This window comes from Mesoplodon bidens (assembly GCF_964165515.1).
Source record: "Mesoplodon bidens genome assembly, chromosome: 2".
In the NCBI taxonomy this organism is placed as follows: Eukaryota; Metazoa; Chordata; class Mammalia; order Artiodactyla; family Ziphiidae; genus Mesoplodon; species Mesoplodon bidens.
In genome coordinates this window covers 151,508,282-151,523,245 of record NC_138177.1, presented here as the reverse complement: position 1 = coordinate 151,523,245, position 14,964 = coordinate 151,508,282, and the positions used below count along the sequence as shown (strand labels likewise).

General features: G+C 42.8%; 1 protein-coding gene across 1 annotated transcript in view; it reads left to right on the top strand.

Moving 5' to 3' along the window:
- The window catches only part of CFAP57 (cilia and flagella associated protein 57), a gene marked incomplete at its 5' end in the record, with an annotated part of 76,891 nt that overhangs the window by 24,689 nt on the left and 37,238 nt on the right, over positions 1 to 14,964 (top strand). Inside the window, 6 exons of the mRNA XM_081225110.1 lie at positions 925 to 1,064; positions 1,853 to 2,018; positions 2,718 to 2,831; positions 10,030 to 10,242; positions 11,534 to 11,707; positions 14,201 to 14,362. Coding sequence (XP_081081236.1) covers positions 925 to 1,064; positions 1,853 to 2,018; positions 2,718 to 2,831; positions 10,030 to 10,242; positions 11,534 to 11,707; positions 14,201 to 14,362 — 969 coding nt within the window. The remainder of the gene's footprint in view (positions 1 to 924; positions 1,065 to 1,852; positions 2,019 to 2,717; positions 2,832 to 10,029; positions 10,243 to 11,533; positions 11,708 to 14,200; positions 14,363 to 14,964) is intronic.

The following is a 14,964-nucleotide window of genomic DNA, read 5'->3' as shown; positions in this document are numbered from 1 at the left end:
ATCAGCTAGGAATGCCGGAGGCACTCCCCGGGGGCTGTATTACTCCTAGCAAAGGCCCTACATACACTCCCCCAACCAGGGCCAATGCTGTGGCCTGACTGGCCCTTTGGTTCTTATTGTGATTGTAGGATGTACTTAATCAAAAACCATCAGGGAACTTTGAGGAACAAGATTTCTTACTCACAGGTCCTGGAGGGTACAGAGCAAGCCCAAGGGCCACACAGTGAGGCCATGGGTGAAGAGAGAGGTGGACCTGGGGCTCTGCACTTATTAAGGTTTGAAGGTGGGGTGTCTAGGGTTTTGCGAGTTCACTATTTATTTAATGGTCATTTAGCCATGAGAGTGAGAATTAGGGCACAGAAAGAGAAAAGTGGGGTCACTCAAGAAGTCAGTTATTTAAGTTATCCAGGACTTCCTGCAAAAGGGGTCTTCAAGGGTGAGGATGGCTTAATTCCTTGGCAGATTATTTGGCTGGTAGCTGTGTCATACAACTGGCAATATGTTTATTCAAGATGGATGTCCTTTGAAATAGATGCCTTGAGACTCAAAAGCTTAACGTCAGGCACTTACCCTACAGTATCTAAGGAAGTAATCAAAGAGGAACACAGACTTACATGTAAGAATATTTAGTCTAGTGTTACCCCTAACTAACAAAAATCAGAGACCACTTAAATATTCCTGTAGTAGAAGGATAGATAAATTAAATTCTGGTATATTCACAGAATAAAATACTTTATTGCCATTAAAATGATGTTTTAAAATAATAATGGTATAGGAAAATACGCATAATGTTAAAGCAGTTTGCCCACAGCCTGATTTCTATGCATCTGGGCTAATTAACATCCATAAGTAGTAACGAGAGCTGGAGTGCATTACCAGCCTTTTGCTTCCTCTGCCCGATCTCATTCTGTATGATTTCTCCAGGGGGAGCCTGCCCACTTTGAGTATCTGATGTACCCGTTACACTCAGCATCCATCACCGGTCTAGCTACTTGCATCCGCAAACCCCTCATTGCCACCTGCTCTGTGGATCGGTCTGTTCGCATCTGGAATTACGAATCAAAGTAAGGAATGAAAGGCTTTGCTACTGTGATATGCACGATTTCAGTTGTTAAATTTTCCATGCGAATTATTTTAATTAGAGGTTTGAAATTTTAATTACTTAGAAGCTTTCAGTTGGAAAAGTTTTTTTTTTAATCAAGTCAGTCAAACTACCTTATTCTCTTTACTTTTCACTCTTGCATGAGCTAGAAAATCACTTTATACTTTATTCAGTGCTTGCTACGTGCCAGACACCATGCTTGGCACATGGGACATAAAGAAACATCCCAATACCTCCCGTCCTTACACACCCTCCTGTGTCCTTCTAGCTTTCCTATCCCCTCACCCCCACTAGACCTGCTTTTTGTCCCACAGAGCTCCCCAGACCATTGATTCGCCCTTTGAATCCAGATCACTGCCCCAACCACCTTCAGCTCCCAGTGATTTTATCCTCCTGGCATAGCTTCCTTGAGAATCTCCAGCCTAGATTGGCCCCATAACGTAACTTCTTTGCTCTTGTATATAGCTGCTGGGGCTGCTGGAAAAAAAATTGTGCAATAATTCTGATTTGGAAATCTAAATGGAGCTGTGCCTTCAACATCTCTAGACAACCCCATATTCAGTCCCCCTACTTGCCATACTCATTGCTGGACACTATCCTCAAGTAACCAAAATCTAGAAAAAGAGGCACCAATAATTGCAAGTACTAAAGTATCTCAAATGCTAGGATAAAAATATGTACCAGATACAGTGGAGGACTTGAGGAACTCAGTGGGCTAGACTTATATTCAATAATTTATCTTTTTCACAGCACCCTGGAACTATTTAAGGAATACCAAGAAGAAGCTTATACAATCAGCCTTCACCCGTCTGGACACTACATTGTAGTAGGGTTTGCTGACAAACTACGCCTTATGAATCTACTCATTGATGATATACGTTCTTTCAAAGAATACTCTGTCAGAGGGTGCAAAGAGGTAAGAACTCCTGGAGATAAAGGCCCAGTTTCTTGGAAAGCCAGAGTTGAAATATCAAGAACTAGCACAACTGGGGAGGTAGGACCAGACTGTCTTAGAGAATTCTGGTGGCTTAAAAAGAAATCCAATTCTCCCACCAAACTTATTGAGTATGTTGGTTCTATCCTCTTTCTTTTATGCCCACCAAAATATATCACTGAAACAAACCATGTGAGATCTCACCTGTGATCAGTCCTCTCTGTGACTGTGGAGTAATTTTTTTTTAAAGCATTAAAAAGAAAGTTATCACAGAATCGGAGTCACAGCTAGGAATGTGAGTTTGGCGATTGGGAGGGGCCAGGGAAAATGAGCAACAGGGAGAGACAATAGCCCATCAGATTTCCCCCTGAGATGACTTGTGGAATCAAAACAGTGATTTGAGGAATTGCTCCCCTGTTCTGAAACTTCTTCTGCAGACAAAATGAGTGTTCTATTCTCTGATCCAAGCACCTTCATGATTCGTGCACATGGTAGTGTCAGCATCTTGGCCAATATGAGCTACAGGAATAGTGAAAGTGAAGATGTCAGCCACTTCTCAGTCCTATTTGCACCTTTCCCTGATTCCCAGTCCTACGCAGGGTTTCACCCTGAACTCAACTGTAACCTCCAGATAGACTACTCTGTCTTTCATTCTTGCTCTCTTCCTGTATTTCCTGGTAGTGTTGCTTTAGCAATGGAGGTCACCTGTTTGCTGCAGTCAATGGGAATGTGATTCACATTTTTTCCACCACCAGCCTGGAGAATGTCTCGAATCTGAAAGGACACACAGGGAAGGTAAGTGAGTGCACAGTGTCCAAGGAAACAAGGACACAGAGCCAAGCATCATGCTAGCCAATGGGGTATAAGTGAACAAAAGAGAAGTGATTCCTTTCCCTTGAAGGTCCCTGTCTAGTTGGGGGAAATGACAATAAAACAAATGCACAGACAGATTTAAGTACTAACTGTAGTAAACTCAGTGAAAGAAAAATATGGGTTGTTATGGGAGGAAGTGATGAGGAGTGGGCATGATGAGGGAAACTGGGACGTTCACAAAGGCTTGGTCCTAAGGAGTGGGTCGGAATTAATCAGACAGAGCTGGTGGGGAAAATCATTGCAGATAGAGATCCAAAGACCCTGGGCTTCCCTGGTGGCACAGTGGTTAAGAATCCGCCTGCCAATGCAGGGGACAAGGGTTCAAGCCCTGGTCCAGGAAGATCCCACATGCCGCAGAGCAACCAAGCCCGTGTGCCACAGCTACTGAGCCTGTGCTCTAGAGGCCGTGAGCCACAACTACTGAGCCCATGAGCCACAACTACTGAAGCCTGCACACCACAACTACTGAAGCCTGCACACCACAACTACTGAACCTGCGTGCCTAGAGCCCATGCTCCGCAGCAAGAGAAGCCACCACAATGAGAGCCCACGCACCGCAACCAAGAGTAGCCTCCTCTCACCGCAACCAGAGAAAAGCCAATGTGCAGCAACAAAGACTCAAAGCAGCCAAAATAAATAAATAAATAAACAAAGACCCTGAGATGGGAGATTTCTAAGGGTATAGGAGGAACCATCTGTGAGGCTGAAGCATAGGTATCAGGAATGAAAATGAGATTGGTGAGGTTAGCAGCAACCCAAGTTCATGGAACCTTGTTCATGGAACCTTGTAGGCCTTTTAAGGATTTTATACTTTATCCCTCCTGTTCCATGAAATCATTGAAGACTTTTAGGACAAGAAATGATGTGACCATATTTGCATTTTAAAAGAGTACTTTGGCTGCAGAATAAAGATTGTATTGAAAAGGACGAGGATGGAAATGGTAAGGAGATTGTCATCTACATGATAAATGATTAGTATTTTAGACCAGTATGGAGGTGGTACCAATAAGAAGAAGTGGATGGATTCAAAAGATATTTAGGAAGTAAAACCAGTAGTTCCTGAAGATAAAGTAGATATGAAGCATGCAGAAAAGGGAGAGACTAAAGATTGAAAGGGTAAGAAGTCAGCAGATGAATTTGGAGAGAACAAACAATGGGAAAAGAAAAGCATTCTAAGCAGCAGGGTGTGTTGTAGATGAAGGAATGGGAGTATAGAATAAGATGGTGGTTTGTGGTTTATAGGGCACATTTAAGGAGTGATAGAAGGAGGAGCTGGAGAAGTTTGCTGCACCATGGAGTGTGTATGCCATGCCAAGGAATTGAACATTAGTCTGTAGGTGATGAGAAACAATTGGAAGGATTTAAGAAAGGAAGTAATGGTATCAGAAAGATAATTCTCCAAACAGTATTGAGGATGGATTAGAGGGGAGGGAAGTTGGAGTGAAGGAGATCAGCTAGGAAATGAGGGTGAAAGAGGAGCTAGGAACTAAACCATGGCTTTAGTAGTAGGGACAGAGAGAAAAAAGATATTAAGCTCCATTTTGGACACGTTATGTTTGATGTGTCCTGGAGTGTGATATATGAGTGCAGAGGTCAGAAAGAAGTCAAGGCTAAAAATTCCAATTCAGGGGATTAGGTGGTAGTCAGTAGACGTCAGAGGCATAGATTAGATCACCAGGGGCTCATGCGGAATCTGAGATCTTGGGCAGGAGATGAGTGACCAACATTTAAGGGACTGGTAAAGAAGAGAGAGACTGCAGATGAAGTACAAAGAGAACCTGGAATCGAGGAATTGTTTCAAAGAAGCCAGGGAACTGGTTTCCAAAGGGATAAAGTAGTCAGTGGTATTAAATGTCAGAGAGTGGGATGTGAATACTAAAAAGTGACCACTGAGTTTAGCAATTAACAGGTCATAAGCAAAAGTGCTGTTAAACACAAGCAGTACTGAGAGTTGCTGTGTTTCCTCAGCTCCAACAGTGTGACTGTGGAGATGCAGAGGAAAGCACACCAGGTGAATGTGATGCTCTTTCCAGGACCATGCACACCCCCATAGGAGGCCCTACCTCACCAACCCAGGAGAGCAGCCATGTTTCATCACTTTACAAGAATTTATAACACTTGTCTCCAACCAGGGATATATGTTAGGCTTACATGTGTAATACTGCAAGAAAAAACAAAAGAAAATATAGATGGAGCATGCAGCTAAAGCCATGCATACAGAGAAATTTATAACATTAAATACATGTATTGGAAAAGTGAAAAAGATGAAAGTCAGTGATATAACCATCCAGCTCAATAAATTAGAAATAGAACAGCAAATTAATTCAAAGAAAACAAAAGAAAGGACATCATCAGGATAAGAGCAGGAGTTAATGAAACAGAGAACATTCATACAATAGAAGATCATCAAAGCCAAAACTTGATTTTTAAAAAATTTTTATCTTTTTAACATGTTTATTGGAGTATAATTGCTTTACAGTGGTGTGTTAGTTTCTGCTGTATAACAAAGTGAATCAGCTATACATATACATACATCCCCATATCCCCTCCCTCTTGCGTCTCCCCTCCCACCCTCCCTATCCCACCCCTTTAGGTGGTCAGAGAGCACTGAGCTGATCTCCCTGAGCACTGAGCTGCTTCCCACTAGCTATCTGTTTTACATTTGGTAGTGTATATATGTCCATGCCACTCTCACTTCTTCCCAGCTTACCCTTCCCCCTCCCCATGTCCTCAAGTCCATTCTCTATGTCTGAGTCTTTATTCCTGTACTGCCCCTATGTTCTTCAGAACCTTTTTTTTTAGATTCCATATATATGTGTTAGCATACGGTATTTGTTTTTCTCTTTCTGACTTACTTCACTCTGTATGACAGACTCTAGGTCCATCTACCTCACTACAAATAACTCAATTTTGTTTCTTTTTATGGCTGAGTAATATTCCATAGTATATATGTGCCACATCTTCTTTATGCATTCATCTGTCGAGTGACACTTAGGTTGCTTCCATGTCCTGACTATTGTAAATAGAGCTGCAATGAACATTGTGGTATATGACAAAACTTGATTTTTTGAAAACACAAAATGCACAAACCCTTAGCACAGCTGATTAAGGGGAAAAAAAGATAGAGAGAAGATATAAGTAACCAATGTGAGGAATGAAAAGGGGATATCAGTACAGGTCCTATAGACATTAAAAAAGATCATAAGAAGATATTATGAACAACTTATGCAAATAAATGTGAATACATAGACGAACTGACAAATTCCTAGAAAAATTGAATCTATAATTTAAAACCTTCTGACAAAGAAAACTATCACTGGAGAAGTATATCAAATTTAAGAAAAACATGACACTAATCTTGAAAAAACTCTTCTAGAGAATTAAAAAAAAAAAAAAGAACAAATACTTCCAACTTTGTTCTAGGAGGTCAGCATAATTGTGATACCTGTCAAAGACATCACAAGAAAGGAAAATGATAAGCCAGTCTTTTGTATGAACATAAAAAGTCCTACATAAATTATTATCAAACCAATCAAGCAATATATTAAAAGGATAATACAGCATGACCATGTTGATTTATTCCAGGAATGCAAGGTTATTTTAGATTTTGAAATCAATTAGTGAATACCACATTAACATAGTAAGGATAAAAAAGCATATGCTTATCTCTATAAATCCAGATATAATAAAAATCTATACCATTAACATGCATCATGATTTTAAAAAACAAACTAAAAATAATGGGGAACTTATTTTATTATAAAAAAATTTTAGGTACTTTAAAAAAATATTTTATTTGACTGCACCGGGTCTTTAGCTGTGGCACACAGGATCTTCGTTGCAGCCTGCAGGCTCTTTGTTGTGGCATGTGGGCTCCACAGTTCACGGGCTCAGTAGCGGCACACGGGCTCTAGAGAGCACAGGCTTTTTGCCCTGAGGCATGTGGGATATTAGTTCCCTGACCAGGGCTCGAGCCATGTCCCCTGCATTGAAAGGCGGATTCTCAACCACTGGACCACCAGGGAAGTCCCTAAAAATCTTATATAAGACATTTACAGGGACTTCCCTTGTGGCGCAGTGGGTAATACTCTGCGCTTCCAATGCAGGGGGCCTGGGTTCGATCCCTGTTCAGGGAACTAGATCCCACATGCATGCTACAACTAAGAGTTCACATGCCACAACTAAGTAGCCGGCAAGCCACAACTAAGGAGCCTGCCTGCTGCAACCAAAGAGCCCACGTGCTGCAACTAAGGAGCCCGCCTGCCACAACTAAGACCCAGTGCAACCAAATAAATAAATAAATAGTAAAAAAAAAAAAAAGTCTAGCCTGGAGAGAAAAAAAGACACAGAAAACCTACAACAAACAGCACGCTTGATTATGAAATTATGAAAACACTCCCTCTGAGATAGAGGACAAAACATGATGCCTTCTGTTAGCCTTGTACTGAGTCCTATCCAGTGCAATAAGGCAAGGAAATGAACTATGCATTAGTCCATGGGGCTGCCATAACAAAACAGCACAGACTGGATAGCTTACAAACAACAGAAATTTTTCCTCACAGTTTGGAGTGTGGGAAGTCCAAGATCAAGGTGCCAGCATGGTCAGGAGAGGGCCCTCTTTCCTGGCTGCAGACTTCTTGTATCCTCACATGGTGGAAGGGGCGAGCTAGCTCTCTGGAGCCTCTTTTATAAGGGCTCATGAGGGAAGCACTCAGGACCTAATCACCTCCCGAAGGCCCCAGCTCCTAATACCATCATCTTTGAGGGTCAGGATTTCAAAATATGAATTTTGGGGTGAGGAGGTAGCGAGAGACACAGACATTCAGGCCATAGCAAAATAAAAGGCATGAAGGTTGGAGGGGACGAAATAAAACTATCACCACAGGCATAATCGGGTATGTTGAAAATTCAGAGAATTTGCAGATAAACTATTAAAATGAGTGAATCTAAGAATATTGTTGGAGATAAGATAACTATATTTAAGTGCATTTTTACATGATAGTGGAAAACTATTAGAAAATGCAATTTAAGAGGTAGAGCTAGGACTGAGAAGTGGCTGACAGGACTGTAGTCACGGGAACACCCAAAGAGGTAACCAGTGGGTCGGCAGGTTTGTTACTTATAAGGAGATTGAGGAAATCCATTAACGTATCGGAGTTCATGGGAGCCAGTCTCTCTCTATTGGAGAACGGAGTTACAAATACGAAAAGGGGAAAAGGCTAGAAAGTTTTTATTTGGTTGTTTTGTTTAGTAACTTGGCTGAACTAATTCTGAGAAATCTTTTTTTTCTCCTACAGTGGGCAGCCTCGGATGTCTCTGCTCAGATGTTTTTCTATTTTGATCTTTTAGCCTGGCTACCTAGGGCTTGCCCCTGGGTTGACCTAAGCCACTCATTAGTCATAGATGGTGCTTAAGGCCCCTCAGCCAGTTAGATTTTCACCCTTTACTGTTGGATTTGTGTTTGGCTTAGAGGCCTGCTGTCACAGTTCATGGAGTTTATGCTTTTGCTCCATGTCTAGCCAGAGACTAGCAGTTTGGAGGTTCCCTCTCTGATTGTACCTGAGAGGGTGCAGCCTTAGCCATGCACACAGCCTTCCAGGCTGCCAGACATAAGCATGGTTTTATTTCTAAGCCTGACTTCCTGGGAAATGCCCCTGGGTCAGGAGCTTAGTATTCAGTTAGTGTTTGGTCAGATGTGTTTAAACCCCTTGTGCCTGTGATGCTTCCGCCCTGTGTTAATGAGTCATTGTGCAGCTTAGGAGATGCTTTCAAGTGTTCCCCATATCCTGCTCTGATTGCTCTTGAGTGGGTGCAGCCTTGCACGTACATACAGCCTTCCCAATCCCCAGAGCTGTCTATGATCCCAGAAGGGCTCTCTTGACTGTCTCTTTCCCTTGTCCTCTCTATTACAATTCTGTTGTTCTGCCATCTTGCTTATATCAAGGAGTTACCAGCCTTCTCTTAATTGCCCTCCACCTAGATCTCCATTGATTTAGATGATGCCCGTGGATGGAATTCTCCATGCTCTGTTCCAAATAAGTCAGTCTCCTCAGGCAGAGCTGTAGGGCTCTTTGTCTTATGGCTGACTTCCCTCTGGGAAGAACCCCTGCTCCACTGCACCAGAGCCGGGGGTAGGGACCTTCTTTTCCAAGAGTGACATCCCTACTCCATGAGTGGCATGTGCAGGTAGAAAGGGGGTGGAATCCCTCATCTCTTTAGCTCCCCCCTCATGGTGAGGAACCCTCACCCTATGAGTTAGCTGGGGCGGGACAGTCGGGGCACCGGTATTCTCGTGCTTCTGCACTTGGAGTAGAGCTTCCACCAACAGGTGGGGATTGGCTGGGGGAAAGGAAATGAGGTCTTCTTGGCCACGCCTGCCTGGAATAGAGCTTCTAGGTGGGGATAAGAAACACCAGCAGGTTTCCCAGGGTGAAACCATAGCCAAAGACTGAGATCCAGGGAGAAAGGGAGCCCCATCTTTTGGCCACACCTGCCCAGAGTACACAGGAATAAAGTGTTTGAAGCTGAAGAGGGTAAAGGAGCCGATTATGGCTCATATGCCACAGTCTCTGTTCCTACTGAGATTGAGTAGATTTTCCTGAACGAATGTCTCTACATTTGCTGCATGCCCTTAGGACAATTTCCAAAGACTTTAAATAACAGTTTTTATTGTTTTTATCAGTTCCCTTATTGTGTGGGGGGTAGGTCAGCTGAGGTACTTACTCTGCCATCTGAAAAAACCCTCTTTCTGTGCAATTTGTGCAACTCCCTGTGAATAGATAATTATTTCAAAATAAAAAGTTTTTGTAAAACATAGCAATGATGGATTGTAGCATTATAGGAGCTATTATGATTCTGTCTTTACACTCATAAAGTGAAATGGAAATGGGAATGTTTCATCTTCAGTATTTTGCAAGCATCTGAGAAAATAGAATGTTAACTTTCCCACAAAGCTATGATTAGTGTTTACTGAAGGGCATGTACCAGGAAAGGACATTCTGCCTCAGTCTAGTAGAACACATAAGAAGTTATCCTCCTTTCCATGAGAGGCGTGTGTGTGTGTGTGTGTGTGTGTGTGTGTGTGTACACTCCTAACTGGGTATGTCTTCATCCCCCATAGATTCGTTCAGTTGCATGGAATACAGATGACAGCAAACTGATTTCTTGTGGCACAGATGGTGCTGTATATGAATGGAATCTGTCCACAGGAAAGAGAGAGACAGAATGTGTGCTCAAGTCCTGCAGCTACAACTGTGTTACCATCTCCCCTGATGGCAAAATCATCTTTGCTGTTGGATCAGACCAGACCCTCAAGGAGATAGCAGATTCTTCAGTAAGTCTTCCCCTGTCCCTCCTCTGAGCTGCTGCCCTGATTTGCAGAAGACAGCCTCCTCTGTTTACAGCAGAAAGGGATGGAAAGGGGGCCTGTGAGAACAGCGTCCCTTCTTCATGGGATAACACCTGGCTCCTCATTCCTATAGGGTCAGCTCAGTAATTGTTACTCCTGGAATTTCCTGACCAGCGTCCAACTGACTGGGTTAAATTGTGGGGCCCTTTTCCATTTCTACTTTGCTTGCTGTCTGTAACTTCTCTCCTACCCTCCAGGGATGGAGGTCAGCAGCATCTCTAAACTGTGCTCTAACCCTTGATCTGCACATGCTTTCGTGGGGTAAAAACAGAACTCTAGTTATTGCTATCACCTAAGCTTGCTACCATATTTGTTTGGAAATCCCCAAACTACTATGAAATTTTAGAATTAGCACGTTAGCTCCAAATAGTAGAGGGAGGAGAGAAGAGCTCAGCAAAGACACTTCCTGCAAATGGAAGTGTGGCTGTGTCCTTCTCCACAAGCCCAGCTAAGAGTAGGGTGTCTCTCCAGTGTGCCCCCAAGCAGCTTGGTCCTGACTTTGTGGTGGCTTCCACAGTGCTGCACCAGAACAAAGCTCCTTTAGGGCAGGGCCATGGTTCACACCTCTTGGTATCCCTACTAGCTAGCACAATGCATGGCCCACGGCACACATTCAGTAAATATTTGGTGGCTAGATGGGTGGGTGGGTTGATGAGTGAATTAAAGAACAAAGTAATGAATGAATTCCCTGATAGAATAGTCTTTTGGTTATATAATGGACATTAATAAATGTTTGCTAAATAAATTTATGATCCACATCCCATTCTTAGTTTGAGATACATAGTTAGAATAGCAGTCAAGAGCATAGTCTTGGGAGCCTGGCTGCTACCTAGGAGGTGGTTGAGTTGAGGCAACTTACCTAGTATCTCTGTGACTGTTACACCATCTTTAAAGGGGTTTTGTGAGGATTGGATGAGTTACAACCTGTAAAAGCCATAGGACACTGCTTGGCACATGCTTTATGAAGGTTTCCCTTTTTTAGTATTATTCCTAACTCCTAGAGCTGCTTACTCATCGGTCAAGCAGCCAAGAGATATTTAGTTTGTGCCCCTTATGTGCTGGATGGTATGCCAGATGCTAAAACAAATGGAAAAGACACACTTTTAAATCCAGAATTTGCCCTAATGTTGCTATTAGAAGCAAGGAGGAGAATGACATGGGGACAGTGGGTACACGGCTCAGCCCCTCACCCTGAACAGAGCTGGCTGTGTTCCAGGTCCTTCGAGAGATGTCAGCATTTGACGTCACCTACACGGCCATCATCATCTCCCACTCCGGGAGCATGATGTTTGTGGGCACCTCGGTGGGAACCATTCGTGCGATGAAGTACCCGCTGCCTCTGCAGAAAGAATTCAACGAGTACCAGGCCCATTGCGGTCCTATCACCAAGGTGAGGGCAACCATCTCCCCTAGGGCCCAGTCCCAGATTCAGCTCTCAATAGATCCACTTGGTCCTGCCCTCCACATACCACCTTCATCCCTTCAGTCTCCCAGCATCTTTTCTCTCCCTTTATTTATTCATCCAGCCAAATGTTCAATAAACATTTATGGGCTCTTAATACTCTTCGTTTAAACTACTCCCAGGAATTTGTTCTAGGAGGTAATCAGAGATGCACCTAAAGATGGAGGTACAAGATTGTTCATCATAATATTTCACATAATTATGGGCCATTCAACAGATGTTGTAGGCCCCCTGACCACAGCCAGTGCCCTCATGTCCCAGCTGCTGAGTGTTGGCTACTAAAGGCTCACAGCTCTCCTCGCCCTCCAGAGAGTCACTCTGGATTAAAAGGAGTCATGGCCCAGAAGATGAGCCCCCGCCCGTCCCTGGGCGTCATAGCATGAGCACACATTTGTAAATTGGCCTTCCATTCCCCCTTGTAAAAAAGCAGTGTCTACGTATACATGGGCTCCTGAAGAACAGGCACTGGGAAAATGTGCTCTCTCTCCCTCCTCGCCTCTCTTATCCCCAACTGAACAATACCAACACCTGAGGTTTTTAATTATGTCCCAAACTCTATACTGGCTTGCCTGCAGACACCATCTTTACTAGGAAAGGCTTTTTCATTATAAACTGGAACATTTCTATACCGAGCCTGAGTCTTGGGTCCAAAGTAAATTACTATCACATATTCCCCCCTTTTGCTTCAGAGCTACTAAGTTTTGTGGATAAGATGTTTACTTTTCTGATTATAAAAGCAATACATGTTTATTTTAGGAATAAAAATCCTCATAATAGCATTATCATTAGTATAGTGATGCATTTTCTTCTACTTTTTTGTGCATATGCTTTAAATAAATTAAGACCATACTGTATGTATGCTCTTGTAGGCTGCTTTTTTTAAATTTATGCTCTTGTAAGCATTTTTTGTATGATTAAATATTCCTCAAAAGCATGATTTTAGTAGCTATTAAATATCCTATCACAATGATGGAACATAACTTACTTAACTCTTCTCTTACAACTGGGCATTTAAATTATCATGAACTCATGAATATCCTAGCCTATAGATTTCTCTGAGCATCTCTGATTATTTTTTCTAAGGCTAAATGCCTAGGCAGAGAGCGAATCCTGAGGGAAAGAGCATTGCCATTTTTAAGGTTCTTGACACATACTGGTGATTGTGAGAGGACAGTTTCCATAGTTGATTCTTTACTTTTCACTTTTTATTTTGAAGTAATTATAGATTCGTAGGAAATCTGAAAGATAACGTCAAGGTCCTGTGTGCCCTTCACCCAGTTTCCCCCAATAGTTACATCTAATGTAACTACTGTACAAGGTCAAACCAGAAAACTGACACTGGTACATTATGTGTGGGGTTCTGTATCATTTTTTCACATAGATGCATAAATGTGTGTAACCACCACTGCACGCAAGACACAGAACTATTCCTGCACCACAGCAGCTCCCTCATGCTACCCTTCATGGTCACCCAACACCATACCTAGTCCTCAGCAACCACTAATTTGCTTTCCATTTCTATAATTTTAACATCTTGAGAATTAATAAATAATCATACAGTATGTGACCATTTGAGAGGAGCTTTTTTCGCTCAGCGTAATACCCTTGAGCTCCGTGCAAGTTATTTCATGTATCAATACTTTATTCCATTTTTGCTGAGTAAAATTCCATGGTAAGGATGTACCGTGATTTGTTTAACCATCTACCTCTTGTGGGATATTTGATTTTTTTTCCCCCAGTTTTGGGCTATTACAAATAAAACTGCTATGAACAGTTATGTACTGGCTTTTATGTTGACATGTTTTCATTTCTCTGGGGTGAATGCCCAGGAATACTATTGCTGGATCATATATTACAAGTGTGTTTATTTAGTTTTTTAAGAAACTACCAAGCTGTTTTCCATTCCTACCAGCAATGCATGAGAGATCCAGTTTCTCTGCATCATTGCCAGCATTTGGTATTATCACTATTTTTTATTTTAGCTGTTCTAATAGGTGTATAGTGACATCTCATCATAGTCTTAATTCATATTTCCCTAATGGCTAAGAATGTTGAACATCTTTTCATGTGCTTATTTGCCATTTGTATAACTTCTCCAGTGAAATGTCTTTGTGTCTTTTGCCCACTTTCTAGTAGGATTATCGGGTTTTTTTACTGCTGAGTTTTGAGGGTTCTTATATAGTGGGCATAATAATTGACTCTAAAGATTCCAAATCCACAGAGAACATATACATAGTCTTATTCTTTTATTCATTCCCAGAAGTCCATGAGGGTTCTTGTCTCATTTCTTTTCTAAGATAGAGTCTTCCTCCCCAGGAGGCTGTACCCAGGCTGGCATGGAGGGAGGGCTTGCACAACAGTTGGCTCAGTCCTGCTCTCCACGGCCTGCGAAAGCCTCCTGTCCATGCTCCGTCTCCTCAGATGTCACTCACCTTTGATGACCAGTTCCTGCTGAGCGTTGCCGAGGATGGCTGCCTGTTCACCTGGAAGGTCTTTGATAAGGATGGTCGGGGAAGCAAGCGAGAGAGGGAGGTGGGCTTTGCTGAAGAGGTGCTGGTTACCAAGACGGACATGGAAGAGAAGGTAAGAATTGGATCTAGTGAAGAGGGACATGGAAATTCCGTACCAGGCTGCATCCAAAGTCCTGGGACTGGCATAGAGCCCTTTTCTAGCCCAGCTTCCCCTGTGCCCAGCACAGACCCCCACAGCTCCCTGTACATGCTCGCCCACGCCACCGCCGCTGCATTCTGTGTCCTCCCCACCCCACCTGTCCTTCTGCCACATGATCGTCTTGACTTACATTGAGCTCTACTTCTAGCCTGTGACCTATCTTTCCTCTCCTACTCTTTGAGGGCAGGAACCACGACATATAATTCGCTTGTATGACCAACAGTTTCCAGCTCGTGCTAGGCGTAAATAAATATTTACATAAATATTTCCGATAAATATTTACAAAATTAAAGTGACAAACTTGTATATTCCAGTTGTATCTGTTAAACTTAATAACTGCTGGTGTCTGGAACCTTCTTTAAAAAAAAAACAAAGATATTTATAAAACAGTCCTGGGGCTTGCCTGGTGGCGCAGTGGTTGAGAGTCTGCCTGCCGATGCAGGGGACACGGGTTCATGCCCCGGTCCGGGAAGATCCCACGTGCCGCGGAGCGGCTTGGCCTGTGAGCCATGGCC